Source organism: Molothrus ater, chromosome 5, assembly GCF_012460135.2.
Source record: "Molothrus ater isolate BHLD 08-10-18 breed brown headed cowbird chromosome 5, BPBGC_Mater_1.1, whole genome shotgun sequence".
NCBI lineage: Eukaryota > Metazoa > Chordata > Aves > Passeriformes > Icteridae > Molothrus > Molothrus ater.
Genome location: NC_050482.2, coordinates 12,696,745 through 12,721,865, shown reverse-complemented (window position 1 = coordinate 12,721,865; position 25,121 = coordinate 12,696,745). Strand labels below are relative to the sequence as shown.

Sequence of the window (25,121 nt, the reverse complement as noted above, 5' to 3'; positions counted from 1 at the left end):
AAGTGGTTTTGAATTTATGTTTGCTGAGAAGAGGCTGTCATCCCATTGTGGTGCTGTCTCACCCATCTACTTTGTAGTAAGGCTGCATCTAAAGTTGAAGTATCTGATCTTGTATTTGGCCCTTGAAAACCTTTTTAGTCACTCAAATATGTGGCCTAATTGTAGATTTTATTTATATTATCTCAATTTAGGAACCTAGTATGAATATTCTGTTAACCAAACTGGAAGATAGACAGATAATAAAGAGGATTCATCAGCAGATTGGGAATCTTGTTTTCTTAAGCCTCTGCTAAATTACTAATTATTTCACAAATTCAAAAGCTGCCACATCAGACTGCACAACCTTACTTTTGCAGTCATGGGATTCTGTATGTGTATATTGTGTAGATGTGCAGTTAATTCTTCATTGTCTTTAATTAAATTCAAATCAACACATGAAAAAATACTGTTGGCATCTGTAGAGAGCAAAATCTAGATTCAACACTTAATTCTTGTTTCTGTTTTCCTTTTTTTTTATTATCTTGAAAGAATTAATACTCAAAACTTTGTTTTTATGAATTCACATACATGTTTATGTAACTGTATGTAAAGTGTATATGTTTGAAATAATTGTGTTTTAAATTGTATAGTACTACAACCAATTATATTTTCTCCCACCACTGTATACATTCTGTTAGATTTAAAGAATATTTAAATATCATATAGAATCCAGTGTCAATAAGTCTGCTTATTTTTTGCTTAACATATATGTGTAAACACATGAAATTATTTGTTCACGATGAAGGCACACTGGTTTCTCTTGAATTCTGTGGTTTTATTATTTTCTAGTTTAGAAACAGGAAGTTCTTATCTAGGGAGTAATGTTGCATGAATCAAAACTTTTTCTGCTATATTATTTCAACTATATTTGTGCAGTATCGTCAGTTTTATATTTTATATTTTTATCATCATTTTACCATCTCACCCCTATTCTTTGGTGTGATATGTAATTTCTCTTTCTGTTTAAGCCATAAATGTCAAATTTGAGCCAAAATTTATGTCTAGAGTTTCTCAATATGGGAAATACTAAGTTAATATGTTTAAAAAAAATATTGCACTATATTTTTAATTAGCAAAACACAAGTGATAGAGTTCTTCATTCATTCTTCTACATAATTTGTGACTAATTTTAGTAGACCATTATGTTATTATTCCTCAATAGTAATATTGAGGAGGCATACACAATATTTCTGTAGCATAAAGCATAGGTTTATGTGTAATGCATTGTATATGAATTTTCATACTGTTGTTCCCTTTAAGAGTTTTCCATAATAATCAATGTATTTTACTAACAGCCTTTAGGATGTTTTCCAGCAATCACCACACAAGTTTTTAAGTATATTATGAATCACCAGTCTCCAGACACTGACAGGAGTTAGTTTGTTGTTTCTGTGGAGCTAGTCTGGTGATACAAAGCAGATCATTGATCTACAGGCCTTATTATAAGCTTCCACAGATGTCCACAAATGTATTTTCAGCTTTTGTATCATTACCTGAGTTATTTCAGGTCTTGGTGGCACTACAGCAGTAGCAAGATGTAATTCATCACTGGGTAGATGTACCAGTGTTTATTAAGAACTTAAAGTTGCCATATAGTCCAGACTGGGCCTTGTCCTGGTGGATACTTCACTATTATAGGTCCCCAAACTTAATCAGATCTAGCCTTTGGCACTTCTTAGGATAAAATGGATTCCCTCTCTCTTCATTTTTGTCCAGAAAGTGTTAGACAAATAAATTGGCTAAGTAACAGTCTGTCATCTGGTTAAAATTAGATAAATCTCACTCCAACTGTAGGTATGCAGAAAAACCCCTCTGAGGCCAGATTCCACTGCTCTCATGGCATCATAAGATGATTTGGATTTGAACAGAATTCAGGAGGCCCAACCTCCTGCCCAAGGCAGGGTTGACTAGGAGATCAGGCAAGATTATACAGAACTTAATTCCATCTCATCTTGAAAACCTTCTATTAAATATTATAGGTATGTAAAGAAGTATAAATACAAAGCTTGCACTTCACATTGACCAGTTCTAAACTAGTCTATTTAATGCAGTTTACAGGAATCTGAGAGCCAGCTGTTGCAGGAAGCTGAACGCCTGAGTGCAGAACTGGAACAACAAAGTGAACTGGAAAAAGCAGAAGAGCTCTCTGAAGAAGCTCCCAGTGAAGGTTCCCAAATAAGGCAACAACTTTTCAGCTGCCGAAGTGAATACAATGCTATTAAAGGAAGAGTGCATGAAAATCGGTTGAAGATAGAATGGTAGGTGAAATTGGTCAAATGCTGCTCATTTTATCATTGATAATGTAAAAAGATGAGCAATAGAATAAAAATCAATCTCCTGTACATTTTACATGGACACATTTCTTGATGGCTGTTGTTAACGAATTGCCACAAACTTTCCCCAGTCACAGCAACATGTCAGTGATGAATAAATTTACCATGGTCAGATTTGTAGATAGTTTTAAATTTAGAACATGGATGGGGTTCTTTAAAATGCTGTTTAAAATTTACTGCATTGGATGAATAATATTTAGGTGGGGAAAATGAACATGAGCAAATCTAGCCTAGAACACCTTCAATAGAAATGTTTAAAGTGTCTCAGAGACCTGTTGGCTTGGATTTTATGGAACAATGTCATAAATAGACCAAATACTATTTTTAACATCACTAGCACGGTGTCTTCAAGTTTTTCTATTCAGGTATTCAAAGGGAAGTACTTGTGTATTTTAATCTTAGAAAAATGATAAATTTGCTATGGAAGGAGTGAAATCTTAACGTTTCTATATAAAGACAACAGTCCAGAATTAGCTTGGTATTGTATACATTTCAATTATCTGCATACTTTATAGTAAAATTACAAGCAGAAGTATTGCATTTGTAAAAATAGTGTACCTAGGCAGATGAAATCAGATTTTTATTTTGTGGGGGACTTGCTATTTTTACCCATCTTCAATCCAGCTGTAGTGTCATTGGTGTGTATATAAACAGAAGCACACAGTGTCAGCATGTCAGCAGTTAAGATTATTATTCTGCAAGGAAATCAGTAACACTGTACACACTGCATGGAGCAGGTTTTGCTGGCAATTCTTTCTTCATTTTTTTTGGTTTTTTAGAGCCAAGTGTTTGCTCTAAGAGAAAAAGAAACTTGAGAATGAAACAAACTGGGAGTGGGAAAGAAACATGGAAAGCATCTGGAAAAAATTATTTGCTATGAGATAACTAAGAAACATGAAATTTCCTGAAATAATTATTAAATGCAGAATTTATTGCAATTTCCAAGCAGTCCAGAAATGAGTTCTTCAGAACAGCTTTTTAACCATTTGTCCTCATGCTTTTTAACCATTTGTCCTCATATATCTTTTGACCATTTTTCTCTCCTTTTGCATCAATTTCCAAAAAAATTATGAGGATTTATATGTTTAGGTAATATTTTCCCATTCTATATTTTCTACCTCCAGTGAAAATGAGAACTCTATACAAAATACAGTGTAGGCATTATTCCAATTATCCTTGCCCATTTACTGGATTAATTTTATATATGAATTGAATATCTTGCAGATTAAAAGTCCACTTTTTGTGTCAGTCATGCTGTAAAAAATGTTCCTTCACTGTAGTAAGAAACTTATGTCTTATTATTGTCAAACCCAGCTGTACAGTCTGACCAGAGGTGCATTATCTAATGGAAACCAAAAGGGCAGCTCCAGCCTCTTGTGGTGTGGGGATTTCATGAGCCAAATTCATGAGTCTTCTGTGTTTGGGAGTCCTCAGCTGACCCCTATTCCTTTGAACTTCTCCTGTCTCCTCCAGAACAAACTTCTGACACTGCAACACGCTGGGCAAAGCGTTCCACAGATTAACTACGTAAGAGCTGCCACCTCCTTACTTTTTTAACCTGACCCCTACAGCTTCATTTAGTGCCCTGCAGTTCTTGTGTTGGATGAGACAATGAGCATCTGTTTCACTGCTGCAGAATGGTTTGATAGATCTCTTTTGTACAACCCTTTGCCCTTTTAATTTATCAATTTTTCAAACTCGGGTACTACAGATTATTTAATTGTTCCCTGTTTGGAATCTGTTTCATGCCTGATGGTATGCCTGATTGGGTCTTATGTGTGTTGTGGATGTGCCTTGGTTATATGTGGATTTGCTTACTGGGAGAGAATTTCCAGAAATATTCAAGAAATTATACTGATTTTGAGTTGGACTAGTCTAGAATGAACAGGACTAGCACAACGTGTGTGAAGAATGGGTGAGTGAATGTAGTGAAGAAATGAGAAGTGGACTATGAAGAAAACCAGATTATTTGTGTGAATACATGTTTGTGATGAAGGGATGAGTTTGGTGCCTGTGAAAGTGTGAATGTCCAGAATAGAGTTGTGAGTAGCAGGTGATCTAATAGTAGCACTGGTGTAAAATGAAGATCCATATGCTTGTTTGTTTTATCCAAAGAGTAAAGCAATGTTTTCTGAAATATTTGGTGCATGGACAGTGTCACAGAGGGGAGGGAGGCTCCATCAAAAGTATTAGAAGTTTGCTGTTAGGTTGCTGCTTGGTTTTCTTAATTTCTCAGGATAAAAAGTCATGGCCCAACCTCTCTTGGCCCTTGATCTCTCTGGAACAGAGTTTCCCTTGCTGTCCAACTGTGTTAATACAGTCCCAGCTGTGCTTGGCACTTACAAGTAAATTTCTCTTTGGGAATTATGACTAATGGCTGTTCAATCTGAAAACAAACATGTTGTTTATTTACTTTTGTATGTATAGCAGGCAGGGAACATGGAGGGGGAAAGGTTTTGAAGGGTTTATCTGTGTCTCTTATCCTTTTTTTAGAATGTATACTCAGACCTAGTGCTGAGCTGGAAGTGAGAAATCTGATCTTGTTTCCCTGGTTCTGCAGATCTCTGTTCCCCTGTTTCTGTAAACCTTTATTTCTCTGAAGCATCCCTCTTATCTCTGATGACTTTATTTCCTGCCTTAATTCACTTTCTCTGGTATCTAAGACTACTTAGCACCTTTTTTGAACTCTGAGTCAAATCTGACAACGACAACATTTCTCACTTGAGGAGTCTTACAGATATGCCATACCATTAGCAAAAGTCTCAAGGTCTCTTAATATTCCATACTCTTTTATCCCTATTTAATTTCTTCTTTGCTTGCCTCTGTAAACAATTTTTCCAGACCTTTCTGAACAGCTGAAGATGATGTTTCATTTTGTGTTTTAGTTCTTTATTGTTCCGATGAATAGTCAGCATTTCCAGAATAAATTCAATTGCTTTCAGCATTGAAGTATCATCAGGTTTTCAGGAATTTGGTGACTTTTTCATCATTTCAATAGGTGCATGAGGTATTCTATGTATTTCTTGACACACTTAGGCTGTCAGGGAAGTCACCCTGAGGGTGACTGCATGTTTGGGGTGTGTTCCCACTGTAGGTATGTGCCTCCTCTCCCAGTTTGTGGCCTGGTCTGCCATATGGATGTACTGGGCTCATTGCTGGTGTGTCTGCCTGAGAGTTCAGGGGGAGAACAAGGGTTGGAAAGATTTTACTGAGCTTGTAAAGCTTGGGCCACCATCCCAAAGTCAGAGCTGACTCTGGGAGTAGTCTTCCTCTTAAAAAGTGCTTGGCAAGGGTAATAAAGTAAAGGGAAAAAGAGTCATCTCCACTCAGTTCTGCTAAAATTGCATTCAGAGCCATGAAATTTCTTCATATAATCGATAAGAAGCCTCAGTAAGTAAGAATATAGATCAAAAAAATCAAATTAGTGGAACAAGAAGGAAAGAATCAGTGTGATCAGCAAGGATTTGTTCTGGCTTAAGGAGACATTTCACTTTAATGTTTGTGTGAGTCTTGGAGTTCTGATTTATGAGACAAAATAAAGAAGAGCTGGTTTTCTTTGTTACACAATGGTATCAACCGTTGTTTATTGTTGAGAAATAATAAATATTAAATCTAAATATATCATCTAAACAGTTAATTTAAAAGTAAGCAATTAATTTGTACTAAATTTATCTATAACAAGAGGTTTTAGATTAAAGGTGCCTAATGCTTAAAAACAGTTTTATTTGAAAGCCTAGGTCCAATCTCCAGCTCTTACAGTGATTTTTTCAGGTAACAAAACAGCTCCTCACTGAAGCACTCTGCAACTGCATGCAAGTCAGGATTGCAAAACTGATTTTGTCCTTGTAGAAGCATTGCAAATAAGGAAAACTATTTCAACACTTGTAATTATTTCTGCATTAGTCACTCAATAATTAGAAAGTGAAAAGTTAAGCTATTATCCATAGCTTCTCTTGTGAAGAATAACATGCCATAAGTAAAATAAATAGCACCACAGCTGAAGTTATCAACTGGTCTTGTGACTGCATTTTCTGGTACCTACAAATTAATTACAGCTCATAGCCTTACAGGAAGCTCATGCTGGCAGCTTGTCAGCTGGGATAATTTCTACCTGTGGTCACTGGATTAGAGTTGTGAGGTGCCAAACTCCTTCTGGAGATTTCCAGGTAATCCCAGCTCTGAGAGACAGCAGCTGAAGGAGTTCTCTTTCTGCCATGATGGGACTTCTAATGCTAACAGTGATGTGGTTATTTTGTGAGCTGAGGAAGTGAAATGGACTTCTGTTGACAACTACCCCTACATTTCTTAATCTCTTCATCTTCATTTTTTTATTTCTGTGTCAGCTTGCAGCTGTAAATGTCTCTCAGGGAAAAATCTGGAATGTATTTCTATTAATGACCCAGTTTTCCAACTGCCTTTTCTTAACTCATTACAACTGCACCTCTGACAGCTTTTCACGTACAGTACTGTTATCAGGCTTCATGAAAATAAGAAGAGCAATGTTAGAAACATTTGCACACATTAATGCCTAGACTTAAGTGTTTTATCTTCTTTCCATTGTGTGTATTGTTAGAGGTATAACAATGGTAATAATAAAATCCACATGATGTTGAAAAATACATCCACCAGGGAAGGATTAGAAAATAATGGGAAATTTAAATGCCTAATGCCAATTGTAGCTGGTTTTTTTGTTGTAATTGCTGTCTAAGTAAAACAGTCATGAGGTTGATATCCATATAACAAAGATTAGAAGATTCAAATGCTAACTGGAAGAACCAGAGTTTCTATGCTTATCTTACATTGAGCTTCTATGTTCATCTGTTAAATCAAAGACTAAACTTCAATTATTTGAAGAATCTTATTTGATTTCTAAATGTGTGTTAATCACCCTGCCTCCCCTTTAGAGTCCACAGAGAGATATGTATTATCTTCAACTGGTAATTTATGTCACCCTAAAACAGTCACCTGGAAACTGAGATGACCTGCCCTTTGGAGGTCCCAGTTTTTATCCCTGACAGTAAGGAAGCCCTGGAGTAAGGATGCTAGCATAGGGCTGCCTGGCTTCTGGCTTTGGGCGGCTGCATCCAACTCATTGCTCAAAAGAGAGAGATTTAACTTACTTCTTTTTACTCATTTTTTCTTTTCACACTTCCACTGTTTTTTGTGTGGAAGTAGTTGGTCTGCCAGCTGTTTAGGTAACTTGGCCCTTGTCATTCTCCGTTGCCTTTGTTTATGTCACAGAAAATCAAGTGTTCAAATCATTTTACTTTTGCTGGATGGAAAAGTCTTTGTTGTAAAACTGGAATGGTTCCACAGGAATCTGTCCTCATGAGTGAGGAATGTGACAAAAGAAAACAGTGTCAGCTTTGCTCTCCCTCCTGATCTTTGGTATTGCTGTTTTGATCGTCCAGTGTGAAAGAGGGCACAGCACAGACTAACCACAAGTCCTGCAGCCTCTTTAATCATTTTGCACAGGACTTATTTAATAATATTTTGTGGCAGTCAAAAGTTATGGATATTTGTGCAAAGTGGACATTATTATCCTTAGTGTGATTATGCCAGTCCCAAGGAGTTCAATTAGAAGTACTGCCAAAATGGGTTTGTAATATGACTTTGGAATTTTTGAATTTTTTAAATTAATTTTATCCATTTTGGAGGAAGATTGACTTAAATTCAACCTTTTTCTTTAAAAGCTTTTGTTTTGCAAACTTGTTCACTCTGTGTGTTCAAATGCTGGTATTCAAATTAGTTTTTAGTCTTTACCAGTCCCTGTTGAGACATACTTGTAGTCTGCCCATACAAATATCATACATGCTGTATATCAACAACACCTACCCTGTGTCTATTTTCTCTTTGCTCTTCATCTGAGCCGGAGCTTCTTATTCATGGGAAAGATGTTGTTTTGTTTTGTTCTGTTTATATTGCAACACCACCAACCCAGTTCTCTTTTTTTCACTATTTCCTTTCCTTAACTAGAATTATGTTTCCTGAGACTTCCAGGTATAAGCTTCACTCCTTTTGTTGGAAGACTCAAATTTAAGAAAGAGTTGATTGAGAGAGTGGGAGTGGTGGCATGGAGGAGGGAATCTTAAATCAGGCCTGCTAAAGGGTTGAGCATAAGGTCCTAGGGATGATCCTCCATGAGTTTGGCTGCTGGGAGACTGATCTCTGTTCCCATGCCCACACACTTTCTAAAACCTGAACCACCACCACCATGCAAAGTCTTGCACTGCTGCTGGAAGGTTTCAGAAGAAAAAAAAAAAGAAATAGCAGTCAGCTGCCTCTTTTCTGTATCAGCCACATTATGAGGTAACTGTAATAGCTGCTTTGGGTGGGTGGGGATGCCCAGGAGTCCCTTGCCATTGTTATAGCTCCAAGTGACACAACTGTTTTATGGAAGTTTGTCCCTTTCTCTTAATTCTTCCCTAATTTAAAGAGTTATTTATTTTACCAGACTGCCATGAGTCTCAACAAACATTGACCAGCACATGCTCCTACTGGAGTTATAAATTTAAGCACTGAAGTTGATCCTTTGCTATACCTGGGACAGAGGACTCAGTGAACTTGTTTGGCTGTGATGGCATAGAGACTGCTGTAGCCCATTTACCTACACAGGAGCACAGCTGTTCTGTGCATGCCCTGGGGATGCACCTTCAGAAGGAATCATTTTTTGTATTTGGCAGTATTTACTACCTGCTACCAAGAAGCTCCCTATTGTAAATCCAATAAGCTTGTTGGCTGAGCTCCCTTTTTATAATCATTCCTTCACCTTTCTCAGGGCAGTGTTACTAAACACCCACAAGATCTAAGAGCTTTCCTGTTTTTTCCTTTCTTCCTTCTTCACTTAGCATCTGTCCCGATTGTTGCTTGAAATTAAATTGCAATTTAATTTTGGATATAGGTTAAGATCACTGTGACTATTCAATTTACTTTTCTACCATACTCCTTTGGCTTAGCCTATAACCCCTGCCACTTTTCAGGACTTTTTTTTCACAGGATCCAGTCCAGATTTGAGGAGCTTCAGTTACACTTGTCTCAAGAATAAATGTGTATGTGAAAACATTCATAGGAAGAAGATTTCTCACTAGCAGCTGCACTTTCTTTGATACTTGATGTCTTTGTGGCTATTTATTACCCATCTCCTCTTTCCTTTTGCCACATTTCTGTGTTAACATTTTGTTTTCTGAGGTTGAGAGGAAGGTTGTGGGTGTAGGGTGCCACTGGTAAAAGGCAAGGGTGAGTGAGGCATGAATGCACCCCTGCAGGAGGCAGTCAGTCTAAGAAAAATCAGGCTCAAATTTTTAGATGTGTGCACTGTAGAAAAAGATTGTGCACCTCCATATAGATATACCCAGTCCTTCAGGAGCCCCAGTCACCAGTCAGCAAACTTGCTTTGAATCTGAGCACCTTTCATGCTAATTCACTGTGTGTTTTAGTCTAACACAGAATAGGCTTTCATACTTTTTTACCATTTACTGTATTACAGTAATGATTATTCTATTACTAATATATTTAGTTCTGCTTTGATTTTTACTGTAGTTTGAGAGAAGAAAAAAAGCTTCTGGAAGATGAATATGAAACAATGGCAAAAGAAAAGGTAAGTATGAAACATGAGAAAAGCAATGTTTTATGTTCTGACAACTAACATATAAAAAATCACAGAAAATTTTTTGTCAGTGTGCATTTCTAGAGTTTATTTTACATAGACTATATAGAAAATATATTTTAAAAGAAATAGATTCTCTAGGCTATATTAGACCATTCAATTTTGATAACTAGTAAATAACTGATTCAGAAAATATCTGGAATTTTGTTTACCCAAGGAAATGTTTACTATATTCAGTAAATAGGTACTGCATGTAAAGGTAGCTGCAGGTTTTTGGTTCTAGGATGTGAACATGAAAAATGCATTTGTAGTCATAAGTCCTGAGGAATACTATATGTGGCTTTGTTGGAAATAAATTCTGTTAGTATTGATAGAAGAAACACTCATCTGGTAAAAAAAATACATTTCATATCTTGTCAATAAAAATGTTATCATCATTCAATATTAGTGAGTCTGTGTTATCAGGAACCTGCAAAATGTAAAAGGGAAAATACAATTAATCTGGTCTTTTACTTCATTTTTAAAGAGAAATGATAAAGTTCAACAGTTGAAAGAAAGTTGTGATGAGCTCAGCAAAGAAGTAATCCAGAGGAAAGCAGAAATTGATTCAATAAAAGAAGCTGTTTCATCCAAAGAAAAGATGATATTAACAGATGAGGAAGAAATGAAAAAGCTTCAGGAGATGCATACTTATTTAAAAGTAACACAGAACTAATTGTGCCCATGTATCTGTGAGTGTGTGTGCATGTGTGTGTATGGGTCCATGCTTTGCCCAGAGGAGCACTGAATCTTCTGGGTGTTGTCATTCCAAATTCACTGTGCCATTATATTAAATATTAGACCTTTTCCCAATAGGCATGAAACATGCTGCTGTGCCATATCCTTATTGCTCCTGTAGGAAATACTGAGTCATGATTTTGATTAAAAAGTGTTTTCTATAAAGACATCTTGGTTATGTTGTGTTGTTTTAGGTTGCTCAGATTACAGTTAATACAGATTTACACTGAGAATTAAAAACATACCTGGGTCTACTTCCTTCCATGGTATAAATAGCATAATAAGATGTATTCATAATATTCAAGCATAATTTTTATCTTGAAGATACACTTAAATTGTAAACATCAATGTTTAGTTTTAAAAGTAGGAGCTACAATTCTCTGGGAAAAACTGAAACAATTAAAAAATGTTTCCTACTGATTTTCACAGCAGTTCTAAATTCATATTACTGTTATGAAAACTCATTAGCTTTTGAAGCTATTAATCAAACCTTTCTGTTTTGTTACTAGGCTGAGCTAGTTAGGATCCTTGGTGTTCCAAAGCAACTTGCAAAAGAAACTGAGAAGTTGAAACAGAAAAAAATGTATGTTTTCAATAAATAATTCTATATACATGAATATATATATATATATGTATGACTTCTTCTCATCCCTTGGTTATAGAAATGATTGAGGATGGTTGTTGAATAAAATTAGGATCAGCATTTAAACTAACAATTCCACAGCTGGCAGTGTGGCCTGAGCTGCAAACCCATTCTCCCTTAGTCCTTCTGTGCCAGCTGTGGAGTCACAGCTGCTTTGCTGTAAGGTCCTGACATGAGCTGCAGTCTCTAATGCTTCATCAGGGGAAATGCAAGCCAGCAGCCAGCCTTTTCTTCCTCTCTCATGAAGTTGGGGTTCTTCTCCTCTGAAGCAGGGCATGTGCTGTTTCTCTACGTGTAAAATCAAATTAGCTCTGTGCAGTTTCAGCCAGGTCACCCACAGTCCCATTGCCATCCAGATGAATGAAGGTTTTGTATCCTGTTTATGCACAGGGTTACACTGAAGTTTGTCTCCTGCTTCCAGTCCCTATCTGTCATGACACATCAACTGTTTGACTGTTAAATTTCTCAGGTTTAAAACTTGTATGATGGTTTTCTTCTACATTTTCCTCACTACTCTGCTTAATGCAACTCTGCCATCATAAATCTAAGAAGTTTGCCCTATAGTGTTAGAGCAATTCTAAAGCAATTTCTACAACTTACATTGTGCAGATTGCTATTAATGAATTTTTTAAATGAGTCTTTATATTTGTGTCACATCAGAGAATAAACTAACCAGAGTTCCCAGTTCTTAGGAAGAATGTTTAGAAATGTCACACCCATGTATGTAGCAATGTTGGCAGAGATCAATTTCCTTGAACTCTTTTAATACTGTCATGGTGCTAAGCTGTCCCATAACCCCATGGCTATCTGCAGTTTTATTGTTGGACTATATTGGAATTTGAAGGTTCTCACTGTCTGATTTAAAACATTTGACATAGATTATGGTGAAACTATTTTGTATGTCCACAAAAACTGGCAACTTACATTTTGTCTTTTAAATATGCATGTGGAAAATTTAACCCTTACTGCTTTGTTAAAATATATCCACAGTGATGCAGAGAAGCAGAATGAAGCCCTTAATGACCAAATAGAAGAATTGAATAGCACCCTGAAAGCCACTGAAAAAAGGACTGAAGAGATTTTGCAAGAAAAAAAAGATGTAATGAAGGAAATGGATGAGAGACAATCTTTGATACAAAAGAATGAACGACAATGCAATAATTTGACAAAATTACTAGAAATTAACGCAGAGAAGGAATTTGCCATCCTGTCAGACAGGTTAGAGTAAGAGACATGAGCCATATGGAAAGACTGAATGATTCTCTATTCTCAAAAGTTTATTTCTTTTTTTCTGTTGTTGCTTCTATTTTCAAGGTTTTATGCTGCAATCTGTGCAAATTATAAATGATCAGGCTTGGTTTTCACTTCGAAATATTTATATAAAAATTTAGAATATGGAATTTAGGATCTGGCTTGAAGAAGAACATCAAAAAGCATAAGCATTTGATAAAATCCTATGAGATTTTGTTCTTAAAAGTGAAATATTTTAGAGAGATTCTCTCTTTAGTGCACACATTTTCTTTCCTGTGTAACCCACTGAAAGTAATTTGAAGAAGAAGAAAGTATTTCAGTATTTTCATTTTCAAGTGAGGCTCATAGATGTCTTCTCTCATGTAGTCCTGAATTTCAATGGGGATTGGTCAATCGTCTTCCCTTCAATTATAATTTTATATTTACTTGGTAAAGTAAATAAACTGTTAGGTTGAAGGCAAGCTTCCAATGATTCCTCCTTTGCAGAGGGAAATGTATAGTTGTAATTCTGGCCATGTGCTCAGCAACAATGCTTTTGCTTTTCAAGCTTTGTATTGAAGGCCCATGGCATCTTTTTTTGAAATGCTCACTTAAATTAAAAAATGTTTTCTTCTTCCTATATGTATTAGATTCACTGATATTTTTAGCATATTTAGAACAGGCTGTGGGACCTCACTGACATAATTGATTATAGTTATAAAAATGCTACCTTTTTAGGTAATTTTGTACATAGTTTGCAAGTTTGTCTTGCTGAGCCATAGTAATGAGGTACTCAAAACCATTAAAATAGTTGTGCCTGTTTACACATATGTCTTGATTAAGTTACCTGTTTCTAAAATTCTGTGTCTATCTGTATAGACAAATTCTGGAAAATAATTTAGATAAATGTGTCTCAGAGAACAAAAATCAACAAGATATTCTCAGTCACCATCAAACAAAGAAAGATAAAGAACTGAAAAGTTTAAAAAAGATAGAGTTACAACTGAAAAGCATTTGGGATTCCTTGGAAGCAGATAAGGCAACACATAAAAGACTCAAATCAGAGGTTTGTATGAATGTATTGATCATAAAGATTGTAAATTTTCTTGTAAGAAATATTTCTATGAAATCTCTTGACAGTCCTACAAGGGAAAGGGGGGAAGACCATTATTTCATCTTCCTCATTTCCTCCTTGCTTTAGTATTTCACCCATTCCTCTTTCAATAATGCATTACTCTTTTCAGTTTTACTCAGTCTTTTGACAATGATAAAGGGGAGTGCTATTCTGCTTGTGTATTCAAAGCATTTTCTTTCTTTTCAGCTTCCAATTATTTCTTAAAAATTCACTTTTTTAATATTTTCTTTCTCTCATCACTGGTTCTTCCATTCTCTCTTTCCTATATATATTTTCTCCTATACTTGCTCCTTGCTCGGTCTAAATTCTGAGTCATAAAAAATTAATCTTGTTTAGTCAGGTGAATGTTTTTTCACAGCACTTGATGTTTCCTACCTTGACACTGTCCTTCAAATTTTTCTTGGTCCTTCTAAGCAATTCAGGGCAGAAAAAAGTCTTACATAACTGTAAAGTTTTAAAAAATAGCTATACATATCAAATCTCATATATACTTAGCTTTGCTATTTAAACAACTCCAATTATTATTTTATAATATTTAATATTGTTGAACAATATTTTTTGTCTCCCTTGAAATTCCTCCAGAATTCACTTGTGTATTACCTAGTAATATAAGCTCACCTGGAAGAAGGGAGGAAAGCTCTGGAACTACACAACAAAGTTTTGTATTGAATTTCCTTGAATAATGATTAAAGGGCTGACTCATATTCCAGACTTTGATCTTAATGCCTAAAGAGTTTCTGTTCAGTATCAGCTAAGAGAATCTGGGAGTTGGTATTTTTGCATGTGTTCCCATTGAGGAAATGTTCCTGGATGGAACATTTGTTTGAACAATTGTTTAAAAACATGTAATGCTAAAATCAAGTGCCATAACTCATCAGCAGCTGTGGTTAGAGTTCACAGTCTGGGGTGAGATCCAAACCCATCCTAGCCCAATTCCTTTACCCTGTGAAGGGCAAGACCTTGTATGTGTGTTACAAAAAGCATCATCATGAGGAGTAAAGGAAGAGGAATGTCATGAGAGGCAGAAATGGAATTCTGACCAGTATGTTACACCAGCAGCTGCAGGACACTAATGCAAATAGCCACAGCAATAGAGTTGTTTTAGCCCATCCTCCCGTGCTCCATATTTTCTTTGATTCCTTTTGATTGCTCTGTTAGAAGAGCAAATTTGAAATCACTGCTTCTCTGCATTGAAATACAGTACTGCAGGAAGGAAGAGTCAAGTGGCCAACTTGATTCTGCTTGGCTTTTGCTATATTGGGACAATTTTAATTTGTAAGACTTGGGAGCACACCAAGCAAAAATTAAAAAACAGTATTTTAAGTAGATAAAATTTCTTTAACTACCTAAATCCCCAGATTTACATTTAGTCATTGTTACTCAAAGTGAAAAAAAAATCACAAGAATGAATTGTTTGTATAAATATGTGATTGCAGAAGCAACAATACATCAGTGTGGTTCCCCAAATTTGTTCTTTTGAATCATATGCTGAGTGCAGAATGACTGGTTTGTAGAATAAGGAAATTACAGGAACACTTCCTTCAAATGTGTTTTTCTCGTTAGTACGTTGTGAAAGGTCAGCTATTGCTAAACACCAGAATTGTGTGTGAAAGAGAACTGCTGGTCCTGCTGCCTCCAGCCCGGGGCAGAGCTGCTGCTCCTCTCCATGTGGGCCTTCTCTTTGCTCAGGCCAGCACAGACACAGCCAAAAGTGCCTAAGTTTAGCCCTGTCCTATGTGAACCTTAGCAGATTAAAGATGTTTATATGAGCTTTTTTATTTTGAGAAGCATATATTAATATTAAATAGTATTAATATATATTAATATTATTTTATTTTGAAGCATATATTAATTACCACTATGAGAAGTGGTAATTAATATATACTTAACAGAAAAGTTATTTTTGATCCCTACACAAGACCAAAAGTCACTTTCTTAGGACAGGCTTTTCTAACATTTTAGTAAATCTAAGTCAAATCAAATCTCAGAGCTGAAACTAAAGTAACTCCACACTTTGACCTGTACTGTGTCTCTGTTTCCCTTTGCCATAATGGAAATGAACAGAAATGAATTTAAATTTACAATACTATCACAGAAGTGAAAATAACAAGTGTAAAACATCTACCTATCAGCATTGATTTATAGTGAACTCTAACATCTGATTGAGATCTGAGCAAGATATCACAGGGTTGTATTATCTTTGAATATCTTCCAGGTGTGTTGTTAAATGTAATTTTTTCCCATCCATATGAATTAGAGATTTGAAATTAAAATCATTTGGGTTGGAATGGATCTTTAAAGGTTATTTGGTCCAAACCCCTGCAGTAGGCAGGGACACCTTCATCTAGATCAGATTAGTCAGACCTCAGTCCAGCCTGGCTTTGAATGTTTCCAGAGATAGGGCATCAACCACCTCTCTGGGAAACCTGGGCCAGTGTTCCACCACCCTTGTTGAACAAAATTCATCCTTATATCTAATAATCTCTCTTTTATTTAAAAATTAATATCCCTTTTCCTATCAGAGCAGTTCCTGCTAAATTGTTTGTCCCCATCAATTACACTGAGGGAATATATTCCATCATAGTTAGACTGATGCATTTTTTTCTTGCTTTCTTATACCCATAAAGAATTTTTAAGTGAAGTTTATTACAGTGAGGCTAGTACAGCTTTTTGTCTTACAAGTTATTCATGTAAGTAGTTGTAGTGAGATTGATCAGATATATTTTAATCAGAGGTAGTGTTTTTAATGTATTCCTTCACATACTTAGTGTTAAAATCTGATTGAATGGATTAGAATAGAATAGAATTGTGTTAGAATAGTGTTAAAAACTGATTGAATAGATTAGAATAGAATTTTACCATAACATACATAAAAAAATAATACATCAATGTTTGTGTTATTAGATTTGACTTTCTAGGGTCTAATGAAAATCCTAATGTAGTGATAAAAATAAAAAATGTGATATCCATTTTATGTAGATGTGAACTCTTTATTCTCTTTAGTAAGCTCAGAATTTCACTCTGAAAATCCTCTGTTAATTTAGGTTATATTTTTATATGTTGTCTCTGTGTTTATTTTTTTAATGACAATTTAGTTGCTGAAAAACATAAACCTTCTAAATTTACATGAACTTTAGTGTTCATAGTTCTTGAATGAAAAATTTGAGAAACTTCAGTAAGTTGCTAAGGAACTCTACTCAATTAAGTATTCTTGTACTAGCAATTATAAGAAGGGAGAAATTTAATTTCTTAATTTGTGTCGCTACTTCTAACACAGCATCAGCAGTTTAAATTTTCATCATTTTTTGTTTGTATCACAATGTGCTTGGTTTATTTTTGTAGGCAGAAATCAACTCAAAGAACAATGCAGCATTATTAGAAAGACGACAAGAACTGCAGGACGAGATTGAAACGATCAAGAGAGATTTAGCTGAACAGGTGCTGAATTCTGCTTTCTCATATTTTTTCATTTTGACAGTTGGTTTTCTATCATGAGAATAAAGGGACTGTTTGAAGAAAAAAAATAATGGAGTTTCTAGCTGCAGCTTTCTGGTGAGAAAATGTAATAGTATTTCTTCAGTTTTAAAGACCACTTGTCTTTCATTTTTAAAAACATTTTTTGTGTTACTGGCCATTTAATAGAAGGCAGAAAGCAAATCTTCTTTCTAAATGTTGTTGATGACACTGCAGTTAGAAATATATTGTTACACATTTCCTTTGGATATGAAACCGTGTCTTGTTGCAACAATAAAAATTCAGCATTTGTGCATTAAGATTTTTCATCTTCACAGTTCTGTCATTTGTAGATGTCTGTCTGTATGCAGCACAGCCATACAGAGTGTGGCAATGCAGATACCTGGGTTACAAGAGAATTAGTACTTGCCACTACATAAATGACCTTATAAGAAGCCATCTATTTCAGACATACCTCCTTGGTACCTCCAAGGTCAAACCTCCTTGTCTTCTTACCCTTATATCCATTTTCTTTATGTGTTTTGTTTGAATTATTAACATTATCGAGTGGGGATCTGCTTTTATTTGGATACATGTGCCTTCCAGTACTTACCTGACATTCTCTGGGATGTGTACCTTGTGTGCCACAGACAGGCATGCAGTCAGTGGAGCCTGGGGAGCTTCCATCACCTCCTCCTGAGCACATGGCACTGAACTTACTTACAGATTATACAGCTACAAATATCCATTCTGTCCAATGGACAATAGCTGGGAGATGTCAGACTGAGGAACAGAAATGCTCCTAGGTGATAATATATTCGGAAATGTTATTATAGGGATTGTGGATGGTGTTTTAAAGCAATAATTAGTTATGGTTTTAAATCTATGTAGTCTGTATATTTGTTTACATTGCAGAGAAACCCAAAGTATTTCCAGCTTTGGGTTTGCCAACGCTGATACATTGTTGCATTGGGATTTAAATTTAATCTTCTCTAGGAAATGATATCAGAAATAGATGCCCGTGTGTTAGAAGAATGCATTGCTGCAGAACACTTGCTTTTCAAAGAGCAGGAAAAATGCAGGAATGAGTTATCCACACTTACACATCTGACTTTGCTCAGAGCTGATGAGAAGCAACTGAAATGCAGGGATGTTCAGAAAGCCAAGGTAAAAAATTATATATTTGGAAGATTGTTCAAAATACCAGCTGGTATAGGGAGAAATTAAATTACTAGTGAGGGGAGTTCCACCAGAACACTGGAAACTCTCAATACTCTCAATAAAAAACTCTCAAAAAAACCCTCTCAATACCAGTGGGAGGGGAGAAAAAGCCTCTCAATTTAAGATTTAAGAAAAAAACCTCTCAATTTAAGCCTCCAGGCTATTGAGGACTGAACACAGCTGGAATCAAAAGATCCAGAAACTTAACAGAATGCAATTCTGCTCAAACATCAGTGACTGCTTAAAAGTCAGAATTGAGTAAGAAAGAAATTTTATTTGTAAAGATACAATTTCAATGTTTCATATGCTATATAATTATATAATGATGGACTTGATAGGCTGATCAGTAGAAAGAGTGGAACTCCAGATAGAGTGAATCAAGCATTTAAGATACAGCATCAAATTATGCAATAATAATTACAATTACTAATAGTAATTGTAAGCTTAATATAAATGGAAAAACTGTGCTTTTTTATGTTGTTGTAATAAAAATGTTCCATTATAATAAGAAAAAGTTCTTAAAATAATGTCCTCTCACTGTCTTTTTCTCATCTAAGAGTTGTTCTGGGTAATTTCACCGAAGACATTTCTTTAGTATATCTAAAGTGCTTACTAAATTTTATTTGAATTTCAGATTCAACTCCAAAATCTTGTTAAAGAACTGAAAAGAATGGATAGTGAACTAATCATCTGCAAAAAGATGAAAAAAGAAAATGAAAAAGAGTAAGAAAATAATAACAATACATTATTTCAAAAAAGTCTTCTAAAGCAAATTTTATCCAAGTAATGCAGGCATAAAATGCTAATAATTATTTCTTTCACATATCTCATTTCTTCAGACTCCAAGGATTTACTAAGATGTGTGATCTTATGCAAATTGAAAAGGACAAATCTATAGATTTGATGCGTATTGCTCAGTGGAAAGCAAAAGAAGGTGAACACCGGGTAAAATTGCTAGAAAATAATATAGAAAATTTAAGACATGCTGTTATGACCAGAGAAAGGTGAGTTTAAAGTATGCTGGAGTTCACAATTATAGAAATTTAAGAATGGAAAAAATCTTAGGAGGGAATCTATTCCATCTTCAATTGTGCCCATATCATCCCTGATAGTTACTATCCTGACTTTTTAAATCTGATTAAAACAAAGGCATTTAGAGACACCCCTCCGTAATCTGTTCCAATTTCTTATCCCACTAACACTCCACAACTAGCTTGGGCATCAGTGCTTGTCAGAAAGTAGTTTGGAAGTTTGTCTGGCTACTCTGTCATTTCTCATCCTTTATATCAGAGGTTTTGGATCTCAGGTTTTGCATTATCATGCTGTTTTGTTCAATGCAAGCATCACCCTTGCACTCATACCTGCTGTCCTTAGAGAAAAGGAGGTCTGACACAGATGATTCCCTGATGAAGGGGTGCATGGGACTATTAAATGAGTCACTAGCTAGGAATATGGCTGTCTAATTATGAAATCAGATCAAATTGGGGATTTTGGTTCAAACTCACACTGAAGTTTATTACATAACATTTATTTCAGATATAGTGTGGTTTCAATTTCCAAACAAGCTTAGACAAAATGAAAGGTTACATTCACAACAAAGATAATGAGGCAGAACAGCTGATACTTGTGACTCTCTTTTTTCCTAGACCATTATTTAGTGAGGATATCTTTTTGCCATATTTTTGTCATCCTAGTGATGAAATTCTGCTATATAGACAGAATTACAATGTCTTGGAATTCTGTCCTTGGGCAAGTAGGGAGACAGTGAATAGCCACCTTGGTAAGCAAAACAGGAAAACAAAAACTGAGTTAAAAATAACATAATTTTCAGTTAAAAATAACATAATTTTCCAAAAACTTCATTATTTGGTGCCAAGAAATTGTTAAATCAGGAAAACAACACACTAGATATTTTTGTGAATCTCCTAGTAGTTTGGTTTCAAAGTCATGCTAGAGATAGCTAAAAAAGAGGTAGAACTTCAGTTATTGAAGCAATTTTGTCAAGATGTACAAGCTGACATTTTGTTGTAAAAATTTTGAGGCCTTCTCAGTTGATGAAAGAAGAGGGGGAAAAGGCTAATAAGACATAAATTTTGTATAGATATCAGAAGTATATAAATATTATAATTGGTGTCCCTACTCGGTACAGATCCAATAGATATTTTGGGCTCTGCAAAACTAGATTTAAAACTAGTCAGAGGTATTGAATTTTCAGTAACTCTCTTGCCTATGAAAAATATTTTAAATCCCAGTAATAGACTTCAGTATCAGTACCACTGACTTCACTGCAACCTATGCTATTTGTAGGACAGAGTATCAGTCCAAGTAAGGGAAGAAATTTTCAGAAAATATTTAAAACACATTGCATTTCTGCAATTCTGTTATACTTTCAGTCTGAAACTTGACTTACAGATGTTTAATTAAATTCAGTAATACCCTGTGGTACTCAAAGTGTTATACATGTGGGGGAAATGAAAGAAAGCAGCTCCCTGCCCTGTATAGAGCAAATCAGCAATTTAATGATGGAGCCCATGAGGGAAGGATATTTCATCTGCAGGTCTGTACTTTAACAGGAGACTGCTTCTGCTTTCACTACCTCTTTTGTATGTTGACATGAATATCTATCTCCTTGGTGTAGATAAGTTTGTGTCTTGATCCAGAAGTGATACCACAGATCAAATGCAATAACTCTAAATAGTGCTGTGAGATAGTAAATACTCCACTTGGTGACAAGAATCTGTTTTGTAAATGAGGGGCCATCATCCAGTGATCAAAAAGGATGCTGGAAATAATATCTGTTCTTTATTTAATGTGATCTGGTCACTAACCTCCCACTATGTTTTTGTTTCTTTTTTCATCTGTCAAATGGGCAGATGAAATAATAATGGGCAATCTAATAATTTTCTTTCTTGTGTTAATATTGTGACACACTGTTTTATAAACAATAACTTTGAAGAACTTTGAGTTGCAACCACAAATAATTTAAATATTGTTTTTAAATAGAATGGCAGGATTTCGACACATTTAGACTTTTCATCACAGTTTTTGTATATGCTCTTTAACTTTATTATTTATGGCTACTTGGGCTACCTAGTAGAGAATAAAAAAGCTGTAAGTGCAAATGTAAAAGCATTCCTAAGTGCAATCTCCCTGCATAGCATTTTTCTTGTGCCAGAATCCAGTTCTTTTCAAGCTGGAAAGAACTTGCAAAAAAACCTGCTCTCAGAATGTCTTTCTTCTTCTCATAAAGCTTCTGTGAAGCAGAGACATAGAGCCCTTGTGGGCTTGAGAAATACATTTAAGCTCTGCTTTTAATTGCTGAAATTGGTTTCAAATTGAAAGAACTAAAAATATTCCCACATTTCTGTTACATTAAAGAAAATTGCAGGAGAACTATTTGAAGATTAAAAAGAATGAGAGAATGAAAGAGTTCATCAAAAATGATTATGTCAAAGTTGAACAAGAGATGCTAGAGAATAAAGAAAAGGAAAAGTATTTGCATGTTGACAGACTTAGTGCTGCAGCCACACGCATGGAAAAGGAAATTTCACAGCTACGCAAAAATTATGAAAGGGTTATTGAGCAACGAGATGAGAGGTACGGTTGTAAATTTGATCTAAGATTAATTCTGACATTCATGAAGCAACAATACTTTTTAGCTTATGAGCACTCCTCATTAGGATTGCTAAAGGTCTGTGGCACTGCAGTGTTGTGCTGAGCAGTCCCCCTCACTGCACTGCTAGTGCTGCTGTGCGTATGGCCATGCTTCAGAACTTATATTCAAAAAATAGGGTATCTTGGCTACTGAATGCCTTGAGAACTTGTAGCCACCTGCTCAGTTTGTGCATTGTGCACAGTTATGGCATCTGCAAAAATGCAGATTATCTAGATCTCTGTGATCTTAATCCAGTTTTAAATGCTGTGAAAGGCCAGAAGACCTTAAAAATTATGTGAGAGACAAGAGTCACCTTTCCAAGTGTTTGTTTTCTGATTTTCACATTGCAATTATTTTGTTACTTATTTAAAATGCTGTCAATAGATTAAAATGATAATTGAGAAAGCTTCATACATTGTCACCAATTATTACTATCTTTTAAGATAACTTTTTAATGTTTTTGAATGGAATATACTGAATATGACTAATTTTTCTAATAAAAATTATCTTTAAATTTTGGCTTTATTTCAGTGGTCTTTTGCTCAGAGAACGAGAAGAAGAACTGGGCATTTTGTATGAAAAAATAAACAGGCAAGAGGTGTTGCGTAGGAATGGAGAAACTAAGATGCAAGTTATGGATGAAAAGATCAGTTTTCTGAAGCTGAAGTTAGTTGAGAAAAAAAGAGAGGTTAAATTGTGTTTTAAAGAGCTCTCAGTGAAGAATGCCCTGGATGCACAACTGGTGAAACTTCGGATACAGGTTGGTGTTAAAGGAAACCTTTTTGACTATTGCTCTGTATTTTAAAATTTAAGGTGATTTCATAGGAAAAAAATATCTGGATGTACAAGGTTAATTAAAACAGCAAGTTTAGTAATACACCTGTCTAGCAAAGCACTGATGTTTTGACATGTTTTAGATGTTTTTAACTTCACATCTGTGAGTTTTTATGCTCATGTGTAACAGGCTCATGGTCTTTGTTTCACACATGCCAAATGTTTCCTGGGTATGGAATTCCAGCTAACCCACCCCACAGCCTGAAATGTCAGTATGACTAAGCTGGAGAATAGGAGTCATGGGGGAAAAATGAGACTGTAGATAAAATTTGTTAAAACTGTATTGATGGAGTAGGTGGAGGGGTGGGAGATACACTTAGACCATCAAATTCTAAAATAATAACTCAATTCACACTTGACCCTGAGCCTACTCTGGAAACTCTGCTGCCTACAATGATATAATCCACATATATTTTCTTTTGCACAAAAACAGTGTAAGTTTTAGTCCTAGTTACAAAATAGCATTAAGCAGCTAACAAACTGCAGTGCTTGGGACATTCTTTCCTGGCTTTCTGAAATGGCTCATTTACTTTTGACCTTATCTCCAGATGGTAATTTTTCCCATACATACTCTGTTAATGCCTGCACAAAATCATAAATTGGCTGTTCCATTGCCTTTCAAACTTGCATCAGTGGGAGCTGTGGCTCACTGTATAATAGTGCTTGCACTATTCTCTTACTTCTGGCCTTTTGAAGAAATTGTATGCTCTGCTACAAGAACAAAACACAGTACATGTTTTAATACCTCATGCAAATCATACCCCAAAGACCTTTGCAGGGCCATCACAGATTTAAATGATCAATCCAGGCAGTATTAAAAAAAAAAAGAAGAAGGCGGCAAAATGAAAAAATCTAGAAAGACTCCAAAGTTTTCAGGTAAGATTTAAAATGAGACTGAGAGTCACTGAGTCAAATACAGTAGTAGCAAAATGCCAATGATTTTTGTGAACTGACAGAATCAATCATGAAACTTTGCTTTTTCTGTTCTGCATTCCTGCAACTTTCTCCTTTATGATGATAGTTCATGTGAAACCTAAAATCACTGTTAAAGGGAGACTATTGTTGGAGCTGTTTTAAATCTTTTTGTAATGTTGACATAAAATTAAGAAGTAGGAAAATACAGAGTGTTGTGATATTATGCATGCAGTAGTCTTAATAAATGTTCCCAAGTGAGGAGTTTTCCAGTGAAGAATGGCAAATAATCAGTTATCAACCTTTAAAATTTAACTAGATACTGTGATTACTGAATATTACACGGCTCAAACTGGCTGTTAACTCATTCATCTCCTTATGCTCCACCATTCATCATTAATGCTCTTACTCACACTGCCAATAGGAATTAAGTCCAATGAGAAGCAGTTTCAAATTGTTTGGCTTTATCTGCATGATGTAAACAAAATCCGTGAGCCCAAATCTGAATTTTGGTGTTGATTGCCAAATTCACACTGCTGGTTCTTGCACTGATTACAGATTTGACCCCATGTTGAAATCTGACTCAGCTGCTGTTCAGTTACCACGGTCGCAGACTGTCTGGGTTGGGCAGGCTGAATCCTGTACCTGTGCCTCTTCTCCCCTTTTCCTACCCTTCCTGCCTCCTTCTGTCTTCAGCAATACCAGACCTCTTTGCAGCAAGTGCTAGTAACATGGACTAGGTATTTTCATTATTATCAATGAAAAAGATTAAATCAGAAATACTTACAGACTGCAAAAACTGACCCATAATCTCAGCAGCTGTAGTGCCCATTGGGAAGGGGAAAAGCCCATATCAGGGCTGTGTGCCAGTTCAGCAAGAGCAAACACTTTACCTGGGTCCCCTACATTCCACATGAGCTGCTTAACCATCAAAGTGATGCATGTTCCACTTGCATGCTTTTCATCAGAAGCTTCCTATTTCCACAAAACATTGGTGAATAGTTAAGCTAAAAAAATACCATCATCTGAAGCAAGACCTCTTCTAAGCAAGTGCAAGTAACATGGACTAGGTAGGCTTGTTAACATCAAGGTAAAGATTTAAAAATAGAAATATTTACAGGCACTTCTTTATACAAAAAGTACCTGGTGAGACTGTAAGGTGGTTTTCTCTGGCATAAAACTATGTAGCTTTTAATTGGGACTGCACATCAAGGGACTGCTCCTGCTGACTGAAGTGACCCATAAAAACTAATCTACCTTCATGCATCAATGAGAAATACTTA

The 25,121-nt window shown here is 35.5% G+C and overlaps 1 protein-coding gene across 1 annotated transcript in view; it reads left to right on the top strand.

The window, feature by feature from the left end:
• CCDC146 (coiled-coil domain containing 146) overlaps positions 1-25,121 on the top strand; it is a 59,455-nt gene that overhangs the window by 25,241 nt on the left and 9,093 nt on the right. Inside the window, exons 3-14 of the mRNA XM_054514874.1 lie at positions 2,091-2,297; positions 9,912-9,969; positions 10,505-10,678; positions 11,265-11,338; positions 12,389-12,616; positions 13,508-13,694; positions 17,106-17,201; positions 18,213-18,383; positions 19,072-19,160; positions 19,277-19,441; positions 21,816-22,034; positions 22,624-22,852. Coding sequence (XP_054370849.1) covers positions 2,091-2,297; positions 9,912-9,969; positions 10,505-10,678; positions 11,265-11,338; positions 12,389-12,616; positions 13,508-13,694; positions 17,106-17,201; positions 18,213-18,383; positions 19,072-19,160; positions 19,277-19,441; positions 21,816-22,034; positions 22,624-22,852 — 1,897 coding nt within the window. The remainder of the gene's footprint in view (positions 1-2,090; positions 2,298-9,911; positions 9,970-10,504; positions 10,679-11,264; positions 11,339-12,388; positions 12,617-13,507; positions 13,695-17,105; positions 17,202-18,212; positions 18,384-19,071; positions 19,161-19,276; positions 19,442-21,815; positions 22,035-22,623; positions 22,853-25,121) is intronic.